The following is a 25,401-nucleotide window of genomic DNA, read 5'->3' on the forward strand; positions in this document are numbered from 1 at the left end:
TTCGAATATAGGTAACAATAGGCATTTATTATTTTCAAGATCAAAAGTTCATTTCACTTAAGTTAACTTTAAAACTTGCAACTTTCAAAATGCTGCTCAAAGTGATTTACATTAAAAAGTTAAACATCAAAAGAGATATAAAGAACATTAAACAGGAAACATGTAGTTTAACAGGAGGTAACAAGAACAAACAGTGCTTTGCATTAAAAAAGACAAGAATAACTTAAAGAGGAAACCCAGCTAAAATTCTTACATACTTTATCAGTCAATGAAATAGAATAAAATGCCTTAAAATGGAACATCTTAAAGATAGAGGGATATGTACACAAGAAATGGTGCAAAATTGAGCTGTGTGATTAACACTGTCCGCATAAAGGGGTGGTGTCATGCCTTACCTTCGAGTACATGGTTCCACTAAGGACTAGACCGTTGTGGATCCATATGACGGATGCTGCAGGTTTGGCATTGTCTGCATGGCATGTGAGGTTGAGGTGGTCACCGGCCCGTAAATTCACCACTGGAGCTCCTACTATCACTGGGTCATCAGGAGGAACTGCAGAGGGACAATGTGATTTTAGGGAGACCTAGGCATATTTCTGATTTTGTTAAGATAAAACACAGTATAGATGTTGTAAAACTGATATAGTAAATCCATGTACCAACAAGTCTACACTAAATGTACACAAGGTGCAAATAAATAAATAGATGAAAACCTGATTTATTAATAGTTCGTATGACCCTGTACTAAAATTTGATCAGTATTGGTGTTGTCCAGATTCCCAAAGAACGGACTCAAACACGTACATCCTGCTAGGGATGCACATTTCTCTAAAATACTAGTAAAAATGTTTCGGTTTTTAGTATGGGTCCTTATCTATATAAAAATATACCCTGATGAAAAACCCAATCTGAAAATTATAACATTTAATGCAGTACATGTGTGTGGAAGTGTGTTAGTAACTTAACATAAAAATGTGTTTTTCAAAGACAAATTTAAATGGTGGACGACCTGCGTAGGCAGACATGGGTCTCAACAAGTTAGTTGTTCTAGAACCAATCAATCCAGGAGATAAACTTTAGCTTTAATACATTTGTTATGATGTTATGAACCAAAATGGAAAAAAGAAAAGAATGTTAAAAAAAGTTCATAAATTAAGTTACCCTGAGGTGTTGATTTGAACAGTTTAGAGTTTGGGACTGTAAAGCCATGTTTCTTAGTGTAATCTAATTAGCACTGTAGCTAATGATATTTTACAGCAAATAGTTTTGCTTTAGATAGATAGATAGATAGATAGATAGATAGATAGATAGATAGATAGATAGATAGATAGATAGATAGGTAGGTAGGTAGGTAGGTAGGTAGGTAGGTAGGTAGGTAGATAGATAGATAGATAGATAGATAGATAGATAGATAGATAGATAGATAGATAGATAGATAGATAGATAGATATATAGATAGATAGATAGATAGATAGATAGATAGATAGACAGGTAGGTAGGTAGATAGATAGATAGATAGATAGATAGATAGATAGATAGATAGATAGATAGATAGATAGATAGATAGATAGATAGATAGATAGATAGATAGATAGATAGATAGATAGATAGACAGGTAGGTAGGTAGGTAGATATAAAGATAGATAAATAGATAGATAGGTAGGTAGGTAGGTAGGTAGATAGGTAGATAGATAGATAGATAGATAGATTGATAGATAGATAGATAGATAGATAGATAAATAGATAGATAGGTAGGTAGGTAGGTAGGTAGATAGATAGATAGATAGATAGATAGATAGATTGATAGATAGATAGATAGATAGATAGATAGATAGATAGATAGGTAGGTAGGTAGGTAGGTAGGTAGGTAGGTAGGTAGGTAGGTAGGTAGGTAGGTAGGTAGGTAGGTAGGTAGGTAGGTAGATAGATAGATAGATAGATAGATAGATAGATAGATAGATAGATAGATAGATAGATGTAAACTTTATTGATCCCCTTGGGTAAATTTAGGGTCCAGCAGCTTAATACACAAAGACAACAAATAACAATATACTAAAACATTAAATACTAAATACTAAATAGAAGAAAAACTAAATACTAAAAACTAAAATACTAAAATAAGAACAACAAGGTCTGAGGATGAGGCTGTGCAAAAATAAAAATAAAAATAAAAATAAAAATAAAAATAAAAATAAAAATAAAAATAAAAATAAAAATAAAAATAAAAATAAAAATAAAAATAAAAATAAAAATAGTGCAATATACAATTTAAAGTGAATTTAGTGAATATACTTTTTACAATTTCAATTTACAATTTAAAGTGAATTTAGTGAATTTAGTCCAGGCTGTGGCTGTGAGGGTCCTTTTATTGCCAGATTGTACAGTTGTACGGCCCTGGGGACAAATGAGTTACTCAGTCTGTCAGCATGACAGTGAGCGTAGTCTCCAGCTGATCATGCTCTTCTGCTGGATGATGGTGTTGTGAAGTGGATGACCTTCATTGTCCATGATGGACAACTAATATATCATCTTTGCATTGTGTTCTAGTAACAGATGTATCAATGTATGAATCCTGACAAAACGTAATTTTTTCTGTAATACCTTAGGTAGAGTCGAAATGTTCACGTTGTGCTCAATATCTAAACAGTTAAGACTCCATGATAATGCACTTTCTATCTAAAGTGACAGATCAATTTAAAATAGAAGCTGTGATACTACCCCGTTTCTACTTGCTCTCAATGTAGTGAGAGAAGTGTAACTGACATCTGTATTTGGAGCTAATGTCCACATATTTCTCAAATAAAAATGATCACTGGAAGACTGGAATGAGCAATGATTTGTGGCAGTTTTACAATAACCTTACTAACCAAGCGATTACTATTTAAATTGCACTTGGAAGTGTAAACCAAACTCAGATCAGTTTACCTTCATTACCGTAAAACTTCAGAAAAGGAGTAACAGAGGGAGCAAAGGTAAATCAAAAGTCATGATAAACTGTACCAATGCCATTAGTGAATTGGAATTACATTCTGAATTCAGTACACTGAAAGTCAACAGCCAACATGATATCTTTCTCATCTCAAATCCACCTTTCAGATTACACTATAATACAATAATAATAATAATAAAAACCATATATTCAATTTGTACTGCTCTTTGCATTCATAGTGATGGTGCTACAGTATTAATAGCATAACTATGTATGCAGTCTTCACAAAATCTGTGAATACTCTGCAGATACACGTGAATAATTACTCAAAGGCAAAAGCCAAATAGAAGTTCAACTTTGCCACCTTCCTTTTTTGAATTGCAAATAGGTCAGGTGACAAGTTGAACAAAAACCTTTATCAAAAGACTGAAACCAAATCAAAGTGAGGAATGAGCCACAGTCTAAAGCTCAGTTTTGTTCAAAGACTGATTATGTTCTTGTGTGAAACTGGATCCGATCAGCGGATTTTATTCAAACTTGAGTGAATTATTGATTGATCGCTCAGCTCATTAGATAGCAGATCTGGGGCAAGCCTAAATCAAAGGCAACATGCAGATGGCACATCCTGAGTGCTGAGAAGAACCAGCTCCATACAGCTCTTCCTTTAAACTCCACATGCACAACATTACAACTAACTGGAGACAGTTGCTGCTGTATCTACTTAGACATCCAGTTTACAATTTATTTGGTGTTGTGTTTTTTGTCTAATATTCAAGGTACCAAAGGATCCAAACTCACTTACTTGTGACACATTCATTATCTATGAAAAATGGATGTGATTAAGCAGATGTTTAAGCAGATACTTTAAAACAATCTAACAAAAATGAACACTACTGCAAAGTACAACACAATAGGACAATTAAATGTGGACTCTTAAACAGTACTCATGAAGAATATGTCTAAATGAATCCACTCCCCTCAGTCATGTTAATACTCACATTCCTCAACACACTGGCTAAGGAGGGGGGGGGTTTACAGCCGTTTTCAACTGAAGCCTAATACTAAGCTCAATTATAACTCATTTGAAAGCCTTGTTTTTCATCTTACACACCCAACCTGGAAAACTTTACAGCCAGTTCTATTTGTAACAGTGGACCACCCTCCTGACCCAAACTGAATTTGTTCTGAATTCTCAGAACTTTAATCTGGGAACACTCCTTAGGGACTGTTTGTTATTTATCAGAGGCAGGGAGTGACCTGGGTGTGACTTTGTTATTGTTTTTTTGTGGATTTTTACCCTAGCTACAATTATATTTCCTTGAGCCTCCCTGAGTGACTGGTGGAAGTACATGATCCTCCACTGTTAATAATCATATTTGATTATATTCACACCTACTACTGGAGAAAATAAAGAGCAAAAAGCTGACCTTTTCCAACCATTACATTTAATAGTGAACTGTTACTCTTGAACCATGGCCCCTACCCTTGTTGGAAAATAAAAGCAAATTACCAGCCCAACTTAGTATGTGTCCACTGATATAATACTGTAAAAGTTACTTATGACAACTCCAGCTCTGAAACACAAATAAAATGCTACCGAGTCCAGCTAATGTAATGAGCAAACAGCATGGAGGGAGTAACATTTATCACCAAAACAAATTCAAACTCAAATCCTTCTTACGAATAATCATATCATCACACAGGCTGTAAGTAGGGTGCATAACAGCCAGCCCTCCTAGCACAGCCAACATTCGCAACATCTACATATTATTCAGTCAGATTTCTGACTTTATTAGAATTCTGAGAATAATGTCAGGTTTTTGAGAAGGAAAGTCAGTGTTCTGGCTTTAAACTGAAATACATATTTCACATATAGCACTTATCCTCATTCATACAGTCGGCAGGATGGATGGGCGTTATGGATTTTAAAAATGTACTTTTTGATGATCACATTGTAGCAAATTATGATGTTTATTATAATAAGCACTCGTTAAACAGGGGTACCACTTCCTGGGACTTTGGAGAGAAATTCATTATTAAGGTAATAATAATTAATAAATCAGTCTCAAATTCTGAAGCTGTGATTTGACCGTTCAGTTGATCTGTTGATGATAACGGAGGAAAAAGTCAAATTTAACTCGTTCACTGTTTAATAACTGTCAGAGAAATTGGCGTTGGTCACACGTCAAAAACTTTGAAAAAGGAGTGCAGCGTCCCTACTTTGAATCCAGCTTGGAACAATGCTGCAGATAATTCCCCTCTATCTCTCTCTCTCCCTGTTTCCTGTCAGCCTCTCTACCAGTTACTGTCTAAATAAAGGAAAAAAGCCCAAAATAAATCTTTAAGAAAAACGTCTAACAGGCTAAATGGAAAACTTAAGATGACTTGACGGCTTTGCACGCTTGGCTGACAAGAATTAAATATTACAGAAACTAAGTAAGAATAAAGATTGGCACACAAAATAGAATAAAGAAAATTAGAATAAGTTTAGCAAAAAGTTAAGAGAAGAGAAGCAAGAGAGAAGCGAGAGAGAAGCGAGAGAGAAGCGAGAGAAGCGAGAGAGAAGCAAGAGAGAAGCGAGAGAGAAGCGAGAGAGAAGCGAGAGAGAAGCGGTGTCACCGTGTGTTCTTCTCTGGAGAGGAATTGTGTCAGCCAATAGAATTTGACCCTTTTTTCCCTTGCTTGTTTTGGTTCTCACTGACAAGGGTCTAATTTCAAAATGATTGACCTGATTTATTGTTTTACAGCGAAACCTTTTCATCATCATCATCTTCATTCAGGTCATTTGACTCTGATCATATAATACATACTTTAATACAGTAACACAGAACACAGGCTGTATTATTCTGGCATTAAGGTGACATCAGCTTCATTCATTAAATCTGAAAATAATTAATATAACGAAAATAAATAATTATTGTCATAATGTAAACATAACATCAATGTAACATCTCCTTATAGTAGGTTTACAGAATGTCTACTATAAAAGAAGAACATATGATGAAAGTTTATCAAATACCCATTTATCTTTTCAAATGTGATGGTTGTATTGTCTGATAAGTTTTCTTCAATATCCAATTCTGAAATTGTGTTAAAGATTAATTTAAACCTATTAACTAATGTATCTATATAAGTTTTAACATACATTTTACAATTACACTCTGTTATATGGTTTGAAGACACACAAAAGGAGACACCCTGTGGAATGCTGTGTGACCGAATTTATGACCGTGGTCTGTAGGAGAGAGATTTATCTTAACGTGTGTGTAGAGCTCAGTCCATAGTGAAGAAGGGGAGTGAGGCTTTAGTTCTGACATCCGATGAAGATACCACAATCTGTCTTATGTTACTTTTAGTTCTGTCCATTTGGGCTTCCTCGTGGAATGTTAAAGTCCGTTTAAAGTAAGAATAAATATGTGTTCTGAGTTTGACATACCACAGAAAAGTGTGTTGTTAACCACCCTGCCAAATTTGAATGATTAAAAAAAATCGGCAAATATATGAAATTAGGCTTCAAAGTTGTATAAAAATCAGCCTCTTTCTCTGCTCCCATACGCTGTGGGCGTGTCCGCCGAATTAGCTGACACCCTGCTACCAAGTGTCACCTGTCAATCAAAATCACCACCGCTACCTGAAACATGGACGCTACGTCTGAGAGCTTTCTGCTGCTAACTCAGCTAACTGTGAAACGGTGGACTGTAGTAGTAGTAGTAGTGTTAGATGTGGTAACTTATATAGTAGGGGAGGGGCCAAGGTAACGCGGGTACGCCACTACGTCACAGAGTAGCCGTTTTTTGCAGGCTCAGAAAATCAGGAAAAATGAGAGGGTGAGAAACAGTTTAAGGCTCTATCTCCACAATTCAGTACTGCATAGTTATCAGCCTTTTCACATGTTTTCTGTAACCATTTTCCAACATGTATAATATGTTTAGAAGTAAATCAAGGACTGGACTTTACACGGACTGTGGGCTCTTTCTTGCCATCTCACACTTGAGACAGCAAAGACTCTGTCTGCAGGAGACCGAATAAGCTCTCAGAAAGGCAAAGAACGACTTTGTGCTCTTTGATAGAAATTTCCAAAACACAGACTTTAATGGTTTTTTGTTTATCCAGAAGAGGTAGTGTCAGTTTCTCTATCAGACCTGGTTGAGTTTATTTCACCCAGGTTCAAAGATGATTCTGGCCAGATGGTGTTCAGAGCCATACTGTCAGGCTGAGCCGTAGCATGTCCGGCTACAACATTAACAAAAAGTACTTGAAAACGAAATACTGCAAAATGAAAAAAGCCTTGGTTTTCTGCACCAAATTAACTCTGGTGTAGGTTTTCCTTTGCGATTAACTCCAACTTTTCATTAAAAGTTAATCTTGAAAAAGGATAATCCTCACTAGCCATGGTTACTTGGTCCAGTTACTTGGTGCACCGGTGCGCACATGCTACAGTGTAAGTGAACACCTGGAGTGTAATCTACCACATATTATCAGCTAACAAAACAAAGAACAATGTCAGCCAACATGGCAAAAGCCATGGTAGCTTTCCATGCTGACAAATAATGGCCTGGACAGCTAATTTTCAAAATATGAATTGACATTCATCAGTTCTCTGTTTTATCAATCTCCCTCAACTTGTCTGTGCTTATATGGGTCATGTGGCCAGCGCACAGCAGGCTGGACTTGTCATAAAGTAGCAACAACAAAGCCCACTCACTAAGAGCAAAGATAAGGTCATGATTGGTTAATTTCAATTTCACTTTGAAATTACTCGGCCCTCTATAAAATTCTAGCTGGACCACCAAAGACAGATCTTAAAGCAGCATTTTCTTTCCAGCAACAGTCAAGGTGCAAAATTCCAACAGGGTGACAAAAAACACAAACTTAATGGGCAAGTTGGAATGGTTTATTTCCTCAGAAACATTTTAAGAGTCCTGTCACCATACAGTGGTAAAACACAAATTTTGAAAGGAAATAATGGCTTTAAAATAAATACAAAATGCAACCACTTAAAGTTCCTCCCCCATGCCAAAATAGTAAAAACTTAAGTCCCTTCATAGTGCTTAAAAAGTTTGAAGTGCCTCCCCCATTTTCACGAACCCCCTCCCTCTCATAAGTAATTATAGTTGACTTGACTTATAGATATATTTGAAAAATAAGCCTTGAGGCACATGGGTGATATTAGTCTGTATGTTATACAGTTGGTTTGACAACGTTCACTCAAATGGTTGAAGCGCATAATAGGTTTGTATTTAATGTCAAATGAATGTTGAATATTAAACTAACTTAATGTCTCTTGTAAATCTGTACCTTTCAGATAGTTTTAACCTCTCACGATCCTGCACCAATGTCGACAGGATCTTCTATGAATGGGCCATTTTCCAAGAGAACTGATTGGTCAGGAGGTGGTGCTTTTATACTCGTTGATCTCTTATCCAGAACATAACCTCCATTCACACACACACACACACACACACACACACACACACACACACACACACACACACACACACACACACACACACACACACACACACACACACACACACACACACACACACACTCTGAGCTCCACACACTCAGCATGAGCATCTACTGCATTTTGTCATTTATGGTCATGCTTCTCTCCTCTCCTCTGTTTGACCTTTTTTATCTTGGTACGCTGGTAGTACTGGTAGTGCTCTCGACCACTAGTAAAGTATTATCTTACCTAATAGAAGAGAAATAATAAGAAAAACATTGGTGAATCCCATAAATGTGTACTAACCGAATAGGAAGAAATCATGGACATGAATTAAAGTAAGAAGAAATTTGTTCAATTCATTAATTGATTCCGTTGTATGGAATATTACACAAAGGCAAAAAGTAAAAGGTTCCTCCAACTAGTTTAAATCATGTGTGAAAAACTAGAAATACACTGAAAAGAAAACACTGCAGAAAGAGAGAAAGAGAAATACTAGCTTTTTCTGGGTGAAAAATGTTAATGGGACTCATGAAAAGGGAAACTAAAGGGCAATGAGAATGCTGAGCTTTCAAGTTTCATCAGGAGTCATTAATAATCCCATCAAGCACATCATGTTTAATTAGGAAAGTAGTTTAAAAACACACACACAAAGGGCAACCATTTACTGCATACCTCTGTTACTGGGGACAGTTAGTTGATAATTTGTAGCGGTCAATGGCTGCAGAGCTGGCATGCCAGTCAAAGTCTGTGTCTGACAAATTAAAACTTGATAAACAACCACAACCCTACAAAGGGAATGCTAACACAATCAACCCCTAAAACCTCCAGTCCACACCAAATTCAATGCAAGCACAAAAACGCAACACATCAATTTCCATGTTCCCACAGTGTATTTACAGGCAGTGACAAAACACAAAAAACAACCAAACAACAAGCGGTGCCCTTTTCCCCAACCCAGAGTCAATTTCTCTGCCCAAAAAGTCAGTATGTTACAAGTCGGTTCCCCAAAACTGTGTCGGAGTGTACCTCCTGTCAATTACAAATCCTGCGATACCTCCTGCTTGCTCTAAGTCCACAGAGATCCCAGGAGCAAATTTACGAATCCTACTAACTATGGCCATGCCAAGACCCGCCCTACTCTGCCTGTGATCGGTTTACCCTGATATAGTTGCCCTGATCCAAACCAATCAGAATCCTCATTCCTAAACCTAAGTGACGAAGGCAACGAGTACTGGCCAGTCAAAGGCAGAGTAAGGCGGGTCTTGGTGTAGACATAGTAGGATTCGTAATTTAGCCTCCTGTCAGCCGGGTCCGAACAAAACGCAGACTTACATTGTGTTGCCAGGGGTAGGCAGGTTACAGGACGGACCTCTCCCTCTGTGCGAGCCGCTAATAATGATAAACTGTATTCCTGTAGAAACTTTACATTTTGGATTTTTTTTACCAACTAACTTATTACCAACCTCTGTTTGTTGGCTGCGCTACTTTACGTGGAGAGGACTGAGGGACAAACTTTTTCAAAACTGACTCATAACACTGACTCATAACACTAATTCATTGTGTGTGTGTGTGACAGTATTTGATAGTCCCTCAAGGATTTCGCGGGCCTTTTTTGTGATTTTTGCAATGAATTTTCAGGAGCAAGTGAAAGTTGCAAAAGATAGTTGCAATTTTCCCTCTTTATAATTACAATAGAATAATTTGTTAAAAATGAAGTAATTAAGGGGAACTTAGTCTGTTAAATAGCACAATAGTGCAATTCAACCACTAGATGGAGACAAAGACCATGTGTTCACATCAAAGATGACGAGGCAGGCTTACTGCAATTCATTCCCCATGCCATGTAAATAAATGGAAAATGGTTTGAATCCACTCAAAATGATCCAGGGACATTGGAGAAGTTGTTACTAGGAATGTTATGACCAGACACAACTTTTAACCACATAAACAGCGAAGGTAAGACATCATTTGTAGATTTACAATGGGAAGTTTTTTTAAATTCCTTTGACGGTTTATTCAGTAAGTTTTGGTCGGACAGGAATGCAAGTTACACTGCTGGAATCTGTGAAATCTCAGGATTAATTTGTTTGTGCAAATACATTCTGGACGGAGGATGCTTGTTGCTACTCATGCAATCAGTTGCTCTCTCTTACTAGCTGAGCTTCTTCTGAACACAACAGTGTGTCTTATGACTATATTCTTGTGTGTTTAACTGCCTCTGAGACCTGTTTACTTATGTGGGGCCGGTCTTGCCCCCATTGGCGGGGGCTGTCTTGATTAAAAGTTGCACACGCACGCGCACACACACACACACACACACACACACACACACACACACACACACACACACACACACACACACACACAGATCATGTTAGCATGCAAACAGCACACCTGTCACTATGTGATAAATGTATAGTAATGAAGTGAGTTTATAGCTCAACATCTTGTGGGAAACAACAACGATTTGTCAAATTTAAAGAAGAGTTGCAGTGATTGGTTAAAATTGCAAGATCGCGCAGAATTCACGGGGATTGGTTGAATTTGCGTCAATAGTTGCGATCGCAACATCGTGAAATCCTGGAGGGTCTGATATCAGGAGTTTTTTTCAGCCATCAGCTTAGTAAATACCCCATTAGTTGTCAAGAGGGGAAAAAAGCTCAACATAACAGCTCGGACTACATTGTAGGAGAGAATATTATTTGTAGGCCCGGATGTTGCAACAGAAAACATTAATGAAACAATTAAGGGCCATTCGCACTGAGAACGATAACGTCCTGTAAACAGCGGTGTCCAGTTCATGCTGCGCGCTCCAGCTGTCTGCAGCTTATTATTGATGAGCTGTTATTGCTGTGCATTGTATGGAGAAATAAAAAGAAAAGCAGCAGAGTTCAGAGGCAAGTGCTGATTCAGTGTGTTAGTATTTCCACCACTAGTCGCTGTGATGTTTCAGTATTTAGCAAATAAATAAGTTCATGATTTAATATGTGTGTGTGGGTGTGGGTGTGTGTGTGTGTGTCATTTGCTTGAGAAAAATTTAAATAAACCCATAATGAAAAATGAATTATTTCACAAATTACATTTTGTAACAAGGCATTTTAATTTACCATCATTAAAGACGCTGCATTAAGGTGTAGAGCACTGCAGCGGCAGCCCTGTCATCATTTTGCGTATGCATGGTCTGAGGAAGCTGGCTCCATGGTATAACTCCCAAACGCAAATTAAAGCAGTCATTACGAAAACTTGAAAATATGGCATTCCAACAAACTAGAACAATCTCTCTTTGTCTGGAAAGTCTTAAAACACATAGGCATAATGTCATAGCTATGTTACTTATCCCATAATAAGAGAAGAAAAACTGTAACTATTAGAGACTAAATTAATCACCTCCTGCTCTCAACAGACACCGATCTATCCCCAAAAACACACATACATGTATGTATATACACATATATATGTATACATATATATATATATTGAAAACATGTGTGTGTGTTTGTATATGGACTGCTTTTTAAATAATAGTTTATTTGGGGATTTTTTGTCAGGATTTAGAGCGCAGAGTGAGGTGAAATGACCTTGTAATTGCATTGGACAACCGACTTCTCTCTTTACTTGTGTTGCTGCTGCATTTGACACCACCGACCATCACATCCTATTACAGAGAATGGGAAATTTAATTGGCATTAAATGAACTGTATTAAGCTGGTTTAGGTCCTTTTTATTAGATTGATTGGTGCACGTCAATGATGACTCTTCCATATGTGGTAGGGAATGCTCCCTTAGTGCAGATACATACAACACCATAGGTAGTGAAAGCAGCCCCAGACTTGACAGGCTTGACTCCTCCTCTAACCCATCCCTTGGATGGATCATTTAAGATACTTGGGGTACCTCTCAGTTATCTTAAATTGCATCCACCTCCACTCAACCCTGCAGCTCTGCCTCTGAAACTGAAATGATGGCATACTGTGTAAAAGCACAGGAGCATTTGGTTGGTTCAGCATAGGCAACGACTTAATAAGAGATCTTCTTTATGGCTATGATGCGGGATCTCTGTATAAAGGAACCATATGGTTGACCGTAGGTTGGAGCTGAGCTCTCCTGTGTGTGCTGCACACACAGAGGTGGTGGTGGAGGGGGGAATTCGGACCAACTATTTATTTAATCAACATGTACCATATCAGGATGGATATCGAAATGGAGATATGAGATTTTGGTCATATTGCCCAGCCCTATTTTCTCATTTTGGTTGGTGAACATGGACACAACTCATAATTTCTTTGTATTGTTCTATTCTGCATTTTGGAAAAACTTGTACTCCACTGGGTGAAACTTTGAAACTCCCATCACCTACAACCTCAGGTCTCAAACTGATAAATACTTTTTAGGAAAGAGATTACTCACATGCTGTTTCAATAAGTGTGCAAGCAGTCCCTAACATTAATAACAGCAAAAATTCACTAATAGCAGTAATATCATAATATTATTAAACCAATCTAGAAAATGCGATATTTCTGAAGAAATTTAAGGTGTGCTGGCAACCTGGCAGGGCGGCCCAGTTGAAAGAGGACTTTTAATGAGACCTCCAGGTCTCATGGTTCATGAGTTTAGTTTAGTTGCTGCAGGTATTTTTCCTGGGGTCCGACACATGTTCATATAATTACAAGATACATAACATGTAACAGTACCTAACATTTCACCATAATGAAAACATGAGAAATAAAACACTTGTTATGACTATGGTCGTAATTTGTGTTTTAAGTGTTTTTTTTGTGGTTGAAATATGTTCTGTTTGCGTATGTGTGTAGACAGGAGGTGATTGGTCAATTTCTTCCAGCACCTTCTACCTGTTTGTTGGATTTACCTCCAGTTCTAGTAGCTCATTGGCTGCCCCACCAGGAAGTGGTCTATTATAAATACATGCTAAATGGTTTTGGTGCTGCTCAGATGGTCATTCCTCGTCTCCCTCCTCTTCCAACCAGCCACACTTTAGTTCCTCATGTAAAGCCTCAGTCAGCTTCTTTTGTGGTAGTAGGGTCACTGCCAGTTTTGTTATCTTATGTTCTCCTGTTTATTTAGTTAGCGAGGCAAGTAATTGTCTTTTGGTTTCCTTTGTTTCTGATAGGTTATATGGTTTACATCCCAGTTAGACTTGTTGTTATTACCTTTGGCCACCCTGAAGTTAAAACTTTTTTATATATTCCATTATGTAAATAAAACCCATTTAATTTCGAATTGAGCCTTATTATCTTTGTGGCTGCTTTGTGACTTAGGGAAGATGGTGCCTTTTTTCATGTTGTGTTTGAGACACTGCTAGACTGGGCATAACAAAATATAATACCTAGACAGTATGACTCATCAGATAATGTCAACTGTATAAATGTCCATTCACAACTACAGCGCTGTTATTGTCGGAAACATATCTCAAACTCATAAATTTGGTCTCGCTTATTGGTTATTTCATATCACAGCAATCCCCAAAAAATTCACATCAATGATTTGATATGATCAGAAAGTAATATCACAAAATAATCAACAAAATATATTATATAACAGTATATACCCAATATAATATTTAACACTTATATTATACATAAAGCAAATTAAACCTGAATATACAGTATGAGTGGAGAAACATACCGACTGTAGATGCTTCCACACAGATGCACTGCTTAGTTCAATCAAGCATTTAACATCCACTCATGCTCTGTGGCATGTTTTAAAATGTTGAGCAGGCCCAGGTGATTCTGATTTTGTATCAAGATGTCACATAAGTGACTTGAAAGAGGGTTGATTTTGGGGACTCGCTCACAAAGTGTCTCAACTGGCTGGTTATTCAATAGGAGCAGTGATTAAAGTGACATCTGCATTTAGATCTATGGGAAAGACATCAGTTAATAGGGTCGGAAATTGTGGTTGACAACACGTGATGATTGTAACGCTCGTGCGTAAGTGTGATATGTAAGGAAAAACAAAAGAATAACTCTTCCTCAGGTGACTGAGAATGTCAATGCAGGTCATGATCAATCTGTCGACTCTATCCCTCTCTACGTCGTTACGTAGAGAGGGATATTATAATAAGGCCGCAGTGCATAAACCCCTCATTACAAAGATGAATGCACATTTGAGAGTTCAGTGGTGCAGAAACCACAGGCACTGATCTACAGAGATGTAGAAAAAACTGATATGGTCAGATGAGTCATTCTTCACCTTATTCTCAACAAGTGGGCGAGCGCATGTGTGCCATACACCAACACAACACTTATGGCCTGAATACTTCACCCCTACAGTGCATTTTGCTGGCAGGGTTTGGGTCTACTTGTCACCTTAATGGGAAGAGTCACTACAAATCAATACAAAGTGAGTGATTACCTATGATCAAACATTTCTATCCTGATGGTTGTAGTCTCTTCACAATGTCACCATCCATAGAGCATGAGGGGTCACTGAATGGTGTGATGAATATGAAAATGAAGTGAATCATATGCTTCACAGTCACCAGATCTCAACCCAGCTGAACACCTATGAAATGAAAATTTGGGACCAACATTTTTAACAGCGCTCTTCACTATCATCAAAACACTAAAGGAGAGAATGTCTTTTGGAAGAATGGTGTTCATCTCTCCAGTACAGTTCCCTGTCCACTGTAGAATCAATAACAAGGAGCACTCAGGCTGTTCTGGCAACACATGGTGGCCCAACACCATACTAACACTAAGGGCCCTATTTTAACGGTCTATAGGGCATGGCGTGAATCGTGTGGCCTCTTTGATATAGCTTTATGAAGCGTAAATGTTCGTCTTTAATGTAGTTTTAAAGTTAAACATTTGTGAAGTTTCTGGAGCCACTTTAACGGCGGAAAAATGGTCAATGCGCCAGGCGCCTGGTCCAAAAGGGTTGGACTTCATCTCCTCATTAATCATAGGCGTGTTTTGGGCGTAACACGCTGTAAACCAATCAGAGTGTCATCTCCCATTCCCTTTAATATCCAGTCACTTTGGTGGATTGTTATTAAAACGCTGCATTTACTTTTGCCGAAAAGAAAGTTAGCTGATGAGCTGCTAACCCGACATTTAATTCATAAAATGGAAGAATATGGAGTTATAACCAACCAGTCTGATGAGTATAGAGGTGTGTGTTATACAGCACTGTATGTATCAGGTTTGGAAGCAATAGTCTGGTCCTGCCCTAATCTCTGCCTCGCTGCTGAGCACTTTTGTGTGTGTATGTGTGAGAGAGAGAGAGTGAGAGAGAAAGATCAAGACAGAGACTGGGTGATAGGGCTTCCAATTTAAATGTTTATGCTAATTAGCATTCCACCCTTGGCCTATGTGATATGATGCATGCATGTCATTAACAGCCCAGAAACGTTCACTGTAAAGCTTTGCTCTGACATTTTATCCTCCATCTTTTGTGGTCTGTGAACCACAGAATCCTACAACCAGCAGACACTTTTAATGCCACTTCTAAACACTTACACTGCACTACACAAAAGGTGTGCTAGAGTATGTTAATGTGAGGGTTAGACTTCTGAAATAATTGTGACTCATTTGAGTCCTAATTTCTCTCATTTTTCTCCTCAGGCCTGCAAAGCCATATTTTCTTAATCCCCAACTGAAGCTTCCTCTTCACACCTTGCAACAAAAAAATGTGAATAATTTAAATATTGGTTTGATATGGCTTTACACAGTTTGCCTTAATACACAGATACACAGTAAGAGGCATGTAATCTCAAAACAATGTACAATCCATATTGTGGCACAAATAATGCAGTATTTTGTTCATGGAATCTTGTAAGATGTGTAAAATGTGTAAAAATATGTAACATTTTAATATTGAATTGCACCATCTTGTTTCAGGTATAGGATCCTGCACTCATCCCATGTGCTGTTGACAACTATGGTGCCATTTCTCCCAGGCCCGCCATGGCCACTAAGCAACTGCTACACCACAATGTTTCTATCACTGAAAAAGCATTTATAAACTTTGGTCCACGATTGTGTTTGCCAAAGGAAAGGCTTGATCTTGGTCTTCATCAATCTGGCTGTTTGACAAACTTGCACTGGCTTTCCCTCCATCACCTTTTCTCTTGAAAGGACCATCTGATTAGGATCCTCAAAACAATGTACAATCCATATTGTGGCACAAATGGTGATAGTTCACCTGTCCTCTTCACTATTTACACAAATGACTGTATCAGCAGCTATCCTGGGAATTATGTTTTCAAATTCTCTGACGATACAGCAATTCTCAGCTTGCTGTACAAAGATGCTGACTCCTCATCATATTTTAATGACGTTCAGTCTTTTGTCCAGTGGTGCGACGACCATCACCTCATTATTAATGTTAAGAAAACAGAAGAGATGTTGATTGACCCTAAGTCAGTAGGCGACCACTCCCCGCTGTTAATCCATGATCAAATAATCAATCCGGTCAGTTCTTACAGATATCTGGGCGTTCACTTAGTCTGTTCAACTGAGAAGTTCATGTTGATATGTTGTGTTCTCGCCTTCAGCAAAGACTATACTTTCTACGCAGACTCAGGGTCTTTAGGGTTGACCAGAAGCTTATGTTTTTGTTTTATCAGGCTGTGTTGGAAAGTATCATCAGGTTTGGCATGTCAGCGTGGTATGGCAATCTCTCTGTTCAGGTAAAATCTCAACTTAATCGTCTGGTCCAGACAAAAAATTAAGGTTATAGGGAGGACTGAAAACTCCTCTCTGCAGTCCATCTATGAAGAGTCTGTCCTCAGACTGGCACAGAGAGCTTCTTCCCATTCTGCCCACATCCTCAATCCAGAATACCAACTGCTACCATCTGGCAAACAGAATCCCCATATGCAAGTTTAACAGATTTAAATATTCATTTGTCCCATATACCTCCATTAGAATAATAAATAAGACTCTGTAAACAGTGTGAGGTGCATTATTGTCTGCTACGATTGGTTGTAATCCCCTTGCTGTTACCTTGTATGGAAGATTGTGGGAATGTGCAATATGTGTACTTGATATATTTAAGTTATATATATGTGGGAACGTGCAATATGTGTACTTATGTATTTGTTGAGGCAACAGGTAGCAATACATCATTTGTTGTTGTGCAAATGTGTAATTCTGTCATTGTATTGTATAGTGGTTGTGCAAATGTGCAACTTTACTTTTATTTTCTTTGTTCTTTTTAACTATGGCACCAGCTGTCTCAGCACTCAGAGTCCAAGACACATTTCCCTTCAGGGACAATAAAGTATATATTGATTGATTGATAGATTGATTGATTGATTTGTCCTTGAAACCATTGTTTAACCCGACACAAGGTTGCATACCTGAGTATATGCATGCCTTCTTGGTGTTGGAAGATCAGTAACTTATATGGGTTGTAAGTGATATTCAAGACAACACATGGTATATGAGGCAGCACAGATTGATCATGGACTTGAACAAATCTTACCCTCTTCCTGTTCCTCATAGAGAGAAGCTATCGGAAAGCTCATGGGTGGTACACAAAGCTGAAAGCAATCAGAGTGAGAGTCACGCAAATGACCATTTTCACATGCACTCACGCCACGCTGCTATTTCTCACGCTGTCAAAAAATAATACTGAACTATCTTTTCAAACTGATTAGTTTTGATTCAGTCTATCTATCTATCAGTCTATCCACTCATCGCTGTTTTCATTATTAAATCCGTTCCGCTTGTTTACTGAGAGAAAACTCAAATCATTGAAACACAGCTCCATGTTTTCACTGCTACCGGCAGCTCTTCGCATATCAGCATGATGCTGCTGAAATGGTAAATGGACTGTAGTTATATAGCACTTTTCTAGTTGTTATGACCTTTTACATTACGTCTCATTCAACCATTCACACATATTCATACACTGATGGCAGGGTGCCAACCTGCTCATCAGAGGGAAACTAATCATTCATTCACTGTTGGCACAACAACGGGAGCAATTTGGGGTTAAGTGTCTTGCCCAAGGACACATCGACATGTAGACTGGAGGAGCCGGGAATTGAACCACCAATCGTGGACGACTGCTATACCTCCTGAGCCACAGCCGCCCCATATGTAATGCCTGAAGTCAACCCAAAAAATCCCCAAATTCTTACTAATAGTATGAAAATATGAACATATAAAAATAGACTATAATTATCAAACACAATTATACACAGTACAAAGTGTAGTGAAATGTTAGTGGTATCTGTTCAGCAAACATAAAGATACATTTAACACACACAAAAAAATTTAAACAAAAGAATAAAGATATGAATATATATATAAGGGTGCAATTTTAGAGAGAAAAATATATACAGTGTAAATATGAGATATATATAGTAAATATATGAAACATATATAACAAGTGCAAAGTTGTTATATATGCCTGACGAGAAATGGTGTCCTGGCAGTATTGGCACCCATGAGCATGGAATAAAGAGCTTCCAGACAGGGACATGATATTCCATTCTGACATGTGCTTAACTCGTGCATGTCCATGAAGGATGATGAGCCTTAATGTACCGAAATTTGGAACCGTTTAATTTGACATAAATCAATATTCGGTAGTATCGACATAGTTTGGTCGGTACCATTAAAAGTACCGACCTCGGTACCCAACCCTAGCAGTGTCTGGTGTTGATTGTTGCTCATAGTGTGAGAGCTGTACGGAACCTATTTAATTGTGGAGAGCCAGCTCTTATGTGTTAAATGTTTTAACTAATAACTTTGTGTTCCTTGGATGTTGCTGATTCGACTGATAAAAGCCACACCCATTTGCACTTGTAAAAATATTCTGCCATTTTGGACTTTTTTGGTAAACATATTCTTTGATTCTTTTTGCACATATTTCATCTAATCTTCACCAAATTTGTACCTAACACATTTAGCTGATCCCAAACAAAACAAGCTAGTTTTTGGGTATCACTTACTATTTGTCTGCAACTGGCTATCAAACTTTTCAAGGCATGATGCACATACAGTAACAGGATGTCATTTATTCGATACTAAAATGGATTGCAATCAAATTTAAGAATTATGTATATAGTCACATTACTCAAGTGGGTAACATTTCAAAAAATATTACCCAGAGGGGCTGCTACTGTAATATTTTTTGAAGAAAAATCACTTAAGTCCTTGTTCAAAGTTTGCTGTGGTGTTAGATGTTCATCGATATCCCGGGACTATCAGTGAGTGGGTCTGTGACAGTAGACTGACCCAGAGCAAAGGAAATTGAAATATTTTATAGGGTAAGGTCAAAGCAATGGTCAGTAAGTGAAAAGAGACAAAAGGGCAGGAAGATAGGGCATTTGCATTCAGAAGGGAACCAGGGTCCTCTGAGTAAAGGGAAAGTGGTTCTTGGACAGTCAGGTGTCAATGTTAACACTGAGAAGGGCCAAAACAGGAGGGGGTACTGTAGCAAAAGGTAAGATCATTAAGGGGCAGGGATGATCAAGGGGCTGTCTTCAGACATCATTTCATTATCACGTCTCTACCAAACCATAATGTGTTGGAATTTCTTTCTCATATTATAGGATTATATTTTAACAATTCTGTTGTCTTTAATGAAACTTAGTACAGTAGTTCTCGATAAGAACGTGCAAGACATACTGAATCATGGCACCAATTGCCCTACCTTGTGGTCATTAGGTAAACGCCACCATGCAACTTAATTGCCATAACTAAAAGATTTAAAAAATTGCTGCTGGAGCAGCAGCAGTAGCTACAGCTGGTAGCAGTGGCAGCATATAACACCTTCCAGCTCTCACACATTTTAATCAGAAAATGCAAATATTCTAGTTTAAAATGTGATTTCTCAGTTGAAAAGCTGACTGGGCCAATCAGTGCCATCATAGGACAGGACAGTTGTTGTCTTAATCAAACTGTGCCAGAGCCAGAGAGAGAATGCTGATGCTAGCTAACACTGGCTAACACCAGGAAATGGACGATTAAATTATAAAGACATAAATTAAAGCTAAAAACACTCAAACCAGAGCAGCATTTCAGAGAGGGCATATGTTTTGCCATCTCTTTAAAATAACACATGCATCATGTCAGTAGCATTTGGAAATCTCGAGAGGACCCCAGTCTGTCAACCAAAATGTGTGTTGCGCTTAATGTTGATTTACTGGGTGGCCAGTGAAGCCTGGTGCTGTTGACAAAGTAATGTGGTGGCTAAATGAGTTGCTCTCATTACGCTTGGTCCACATTGGATACCTCTACCTAAGCAGTGCATGTACATCGCTGAACTGCGATGGCTGCCATGCTTTTGTTGTTCACACAGACTGCCTTGCTGCTGCTGTCTGTCTGTCTTTCTACATAGAGTTTGATTAATAGAATATTATTTATATTATTTCATTCTAAATTTATATTCAGTTGAGGTGGAAAAAGGTTAAGCAGTGTGTGCTCACTTGTGAAAAATAGACAATATACGAGGTGAATTCACCTTTCTCTCTGGCGGACATGTGTTTGGTTGGGGCTAGTGTATGTGTCTGTATCAGCCACATACACTCCTCACACAGGACAGATTGTTTTATTATATTGATTATATCTGCCAGTTAAACCCCTGCTGTCACCGCTCCAAGTGAAGAAAATCCCCAGTCCCCCAGACAAAACCAAGTTCCACAAACAAGCCAAACACAATAAACCACACACAATAAACACAAAAAAACCTTCAAACTAACTTTCAGGAGCAAAACTCACAAAAAATAAAGAAAATAACATCAGATCTCTGTCTGAAAGCAGGTAAAACAACAAGCAGGAGTCCTGGTTTGAACTAGTATCACAGAAAGTCTGCAGGAGCCGAAAAAATAAGCTTGTTGTGTCACTAACTCTCTGTGCTGTGCTGTGTTCCCTGCCCCGCATGTCAGTCTGCCCCGGCTGCACCGTGCAGGCTGACCTGAAGCAACACTTCATGTCTTTGACATATAGTACAGATATAGACATTGAAACTATGTGTGAGGTATTATACTTGCAGGTATTTTGTTAATATGACTATCTACTGATCATTTTCACTGTCTTGCTGAGAACCGCGTGCATCACACAGAAAAAATAGGCGAGACCCCAACTGTCTGGATGACGCGGTGCAGCAGCCTTGCAGGAGCTGTGCATCTCACGTAGGCTGTGTGGCTGCTCGAAGCTGTTAACATGGTCACCGAAATGAAAAACAAGAGATTCCGCAATACACACGCACTGCTGATGCTTCCTTTGTGTCTCAGTCCTTAGGCTGCCAGTTCATTATTTGCAACTTAAGACAAGTTAAGAAATCAGCAATTTTGAAATGACTAAACAGAGAATTTCTGGGTTGTGCAATATATCATATCAATATCAGTAGTATTTCACGATTGCATGCAGTTCATGCATCAGTTTGTGAATTAATCTGTATATCACAGTGGCAAATATGTTTCATTTATACACTTGACACATGCATTATGCCTATGTAAGACTAATGTAAGAATATGTATGTATGTAAGAATAATGAGAGCATAAACAGAGCTGCTATTCGATCCGATGTCAGATGCACTCCCAGCTTGAGTTTTAATGTCTACACAGCAGGCATTCAGGTACATGGTTAAGCGTAGGTCACTACAGGCAATTTAAAATGAGTGTCTCATATGCTCCAAGACCGTGGTGATTCTGGAGCACTATACCACTACAGACAAAACACAAATCTTTGGAGCAAACATCCACTCAAATCTGAACTGAAAGCACAGAAAAAAGAAACAATCTAAGACCCCAATATGACTGATTCACATTACTTTATTTTAAAATGTAGCCCTTTTTTTTACTTGCAATGAGAAAACAAATGTATTATTAGAGACTATTACTATTAGAGAACTTAGTATATTATTCATATCATCTGTGTATTATTGAATGTTAGTTTCTTTCATGTTGTTGGTGTATATACTCACACCTCACATCAACTGCATTAATTTTTCTATGTGTTGAAGTAGTGGCCGAAGGCCAAGCAATTGGCCCATTCTTCACTTAATTTATTAACTGTGTTGCCTCACTCTTGCCAGAAGCTTCATGTGCAGTGTTATTCCCCAAAACAAGTCGATTTGACTGGAATTAAATGTCAGCCTAATGTCTGAATGATTTGTCTCTCTCACCTTCTAGTGGGGTGAAGCAAAACCTAAACAAATTGTACCCCTCTTATCTATAATTTAACAATTTAATTTTGCTAAAATGAACTCCTCTCCATGCCTTCCACTACTCTCCCCATTAAGTAACCATTGTAAGATAAGTGGGTAAACTGCAACTAATGAGGGAGTTTTCAGCTGGGGTAGTTGAATGATGAACTGATAACTCTGGAATATATCATGCTTTAAAAAAGGTGAGACTGAATCGATAATGGTAATCAGTGTTCTCCTTGCTTGCCCACAGGTTGCTGCAAAGGCAAAGCCTTTTTTGTGAATCAGAGAACACTAATCGATCTGGAACCAAATGACAAGCTGATGGGAAACAGATCTAGAGGGATTCTGACATTATAGGATTAGTCTTTTATTCAAGCACATATCTCTGATTTAACTATGCACTGAACACTTTATATAATATAATTTCTCATATGTTGTTGCTTTCAGCTGTCCTATAAATGAATCTAATTAAAATCTCATGATTTCATATAAGCAGTAAAGATTGGACTTACCCAGCACAGTGAGACGGGCGGGTCGTGATCTGATAGCTGCCTGAATGGCCTGGCACTCAAAGAAAGCGTCGTCTTGTATGTCTGTCCTCTGGATCAACAGATGATACTCTCCTTTACTGTGGTCTCCAACGATGTCATATCGTGGGTAACCTGAGATGTTTAGGGAGACAAACTATCATCATGCTAATCCATTGTATTCAAACATTAACAGGGATTCAAAAACACAATTTGTTTCAGTCAGGGTCTTTTTATACAGTGCTACCAATGCAAAATATGTTAGTACTTCAACTGTGTTCAAAAGTAAAAGTAAATGAAGCTTGCTTGGTTAAGGAGAATGCACACTGTGTACGGGGTCACATTTGGATTGGTGGTGTTGGGCTGGCTGGCAGGAAAAAAACCCTAAAATATTAAATGTGCCATGTACTTTAAGACACAGAGAAGGTAATAACATTATGTTCTGTCAATGCAACCTAATGTAGAACAGGTTTTACTATCTATTTTACAATAGCCAAATCTGACTAGTCAGTTGTATGCAAACCATGCTGAAAAACCCACTGGCTGCCATAATATTTGGTTGCTATGCCAGCTCAAACTAACCAGAGGGTTTGTATTCTTCCTGCTATTCTTATGCATTTACTGCGCACATCCTTCAGAACCATTTTGCAGTACACATGTGTGAGTATCCATAAAATCCATAATGCCATTGAGGGTTTTTCTTTTTCTTTTTGTTATGATTTCTGTGACATCCACTGCTTTAAATTGGTACCCTTAATGACATCAGATGCCAAATACCACCCAGAGGCCCAAATGGCAATGGGAATGTAACATGTGATTAACTGCAGTCTACTTAGAAAAATGAAAAATAAACTGAAACAATTGGCTGACTTGATGCAACATAACTGCTGGATTACATTCAGATTTATTTACAGTGTGTACTTAATTAAGCCAATTTCAGTGTTTTTGCAGAAAAAACAAAAATATATGGTGTGATACTGCAGAAAATACCTTGCATGAAGACATACCAGGACATATATTTCTGCCCTATGGGCCCTATGGGCAGAAATATGTGACCAGAAACTGAATTTGAATCATTTGAACTTCAATTCCTCACTTTGAATAATTGCACTGAACTACCATAAAAACTGGTTTATAAATAGCACTGGTGTATAAGACGCAGTCTATTTAGGGGGGTCTCATGCTTTTAAAAAAAATTAAAGACGGGTTTATTTGAATGCACCAGTAGTTATTAACTTATAAACATATATGTTTATACTCCAAAACTTTTTCAATCTACTTTTATTTGAAACACAATCAAAACACACATATTACACCTGAAACAGTGTGTCGGGTTAAGGGTTAAGGGTCCGGTAATTATTTGCTTAACTGAACTGGACCGGTATATTAACTCGGTTTGGGTTAGGCTGAGTTTCAATTAAAACTTTAAAAGAACACAGTAACTTTACATATTTGATATAGTGTGTAGCTTATGCTTACTGAAGTCCCAAAAACTCTTCATCAGAGCTCTTGCTGTGCGCAAATATTGTTGCAGTAAGTCCCACCAAGCACACTGTCCTCAGACTGTGTGTCAGTCGCAGAGTCAAACAAAGCATCATCGTCTGTTCCATCCAGTGGAAAAAAGTTAGTGAATCTTTCATTCTTCAGATCTGTGCTCATACTGTGTGTCGCTGCCATAGCTCAATAAAAGCTTAATATTATATTTAATAATATTTTAATATTTTAGTATTTAGTTTGAAACTAAATTCCAATAATCTTGAAACTGAATATAATGATATTGAATTCAGTAGCTCTGAAACTGTATTTGATCCTCACTGAAAATACGTCTCTCTATATACTTCTTCATTCAGTTCTCACAATTCACTTTTAGTTTACTGACACACATCCAGTCATTGAAGAAGATCAAGTGAGTGCAAATTCACAGAACTCCTTTTCAAATACTGTAATGATGGGTGCTCTTCATTTAGCTAACATGCTCGCTTCCCTCATACACATCTCAGCTCCTCCCAGTAAGGATGCAAGGAAGAAATATGAGGATACATTTCCTCGACATATGCATATTTCTGCCCATACACATCCACCATTGTATCTGAGCAGTGGTGGGAATGTGGAGATTCGATCTGTATTTCTGGCCTCCTCCCTTTCCCATATCACATACAGTTAGACTTTTATAACGCTGTATTCATCCTCCAAAATCCAGTCAATGGTTTGCAGTTTGGAAGGGGGGAGAGCACACTGTGCTTGTGCTTGGTTGGGGAGGAATGAAAGAGGGGCTGAGAATGAAAGATAGAGGAGGAGAGGGAATGTGTATGTATGCATGGCAAGTCATCTTGTTTTGAGAGAGAGCAAGCTTGAGATGGCA

At 38.0% G+C, this 25,401-nt stretch overlaps 1 protein-coding gene across 1 annotated transcript in view; it reads right to left on the minus strand.

Moving 5' to 3' along the window:
• The window catches only part of LOC133994308 (kin of IRRE-like protein 3), a 97,515-nt gene that overhangs the window by 50,768 nt on the left and 21,346 nt on the right, over nt 1-25,401 (minus strand). The window contains exons 4-5 of the mRNA XM_062433554.1: nt 23,025-23,174; nt 396-553 (exon numbers count right to left, since the gene is read on the minus strand). Of these exons, the coding sequence (XP_062289538.1) occupies nt 396-553; nt 23,025-23,174 (308 nt within the window). The remainder of the gene's footprint in view (nt 1-395; nt 554-23,024; nt 23,175-25,401) is intronic.

The sequence above is a fragment of the Scomber scombrus genome, chromosome 14 (genome assembly GCF_963691925.1).
Source record: "Scomber scombrus chromosome 14, fScoSco1.1, whole genome shotgun sequence".
NCBI classification, from domain to species: domain Eukaryota; kingdom Metazoa; phylum Chordata; class Actinopteri; order Scombriformes; family Scombridae; genus Scomber; species Scomber scombrus.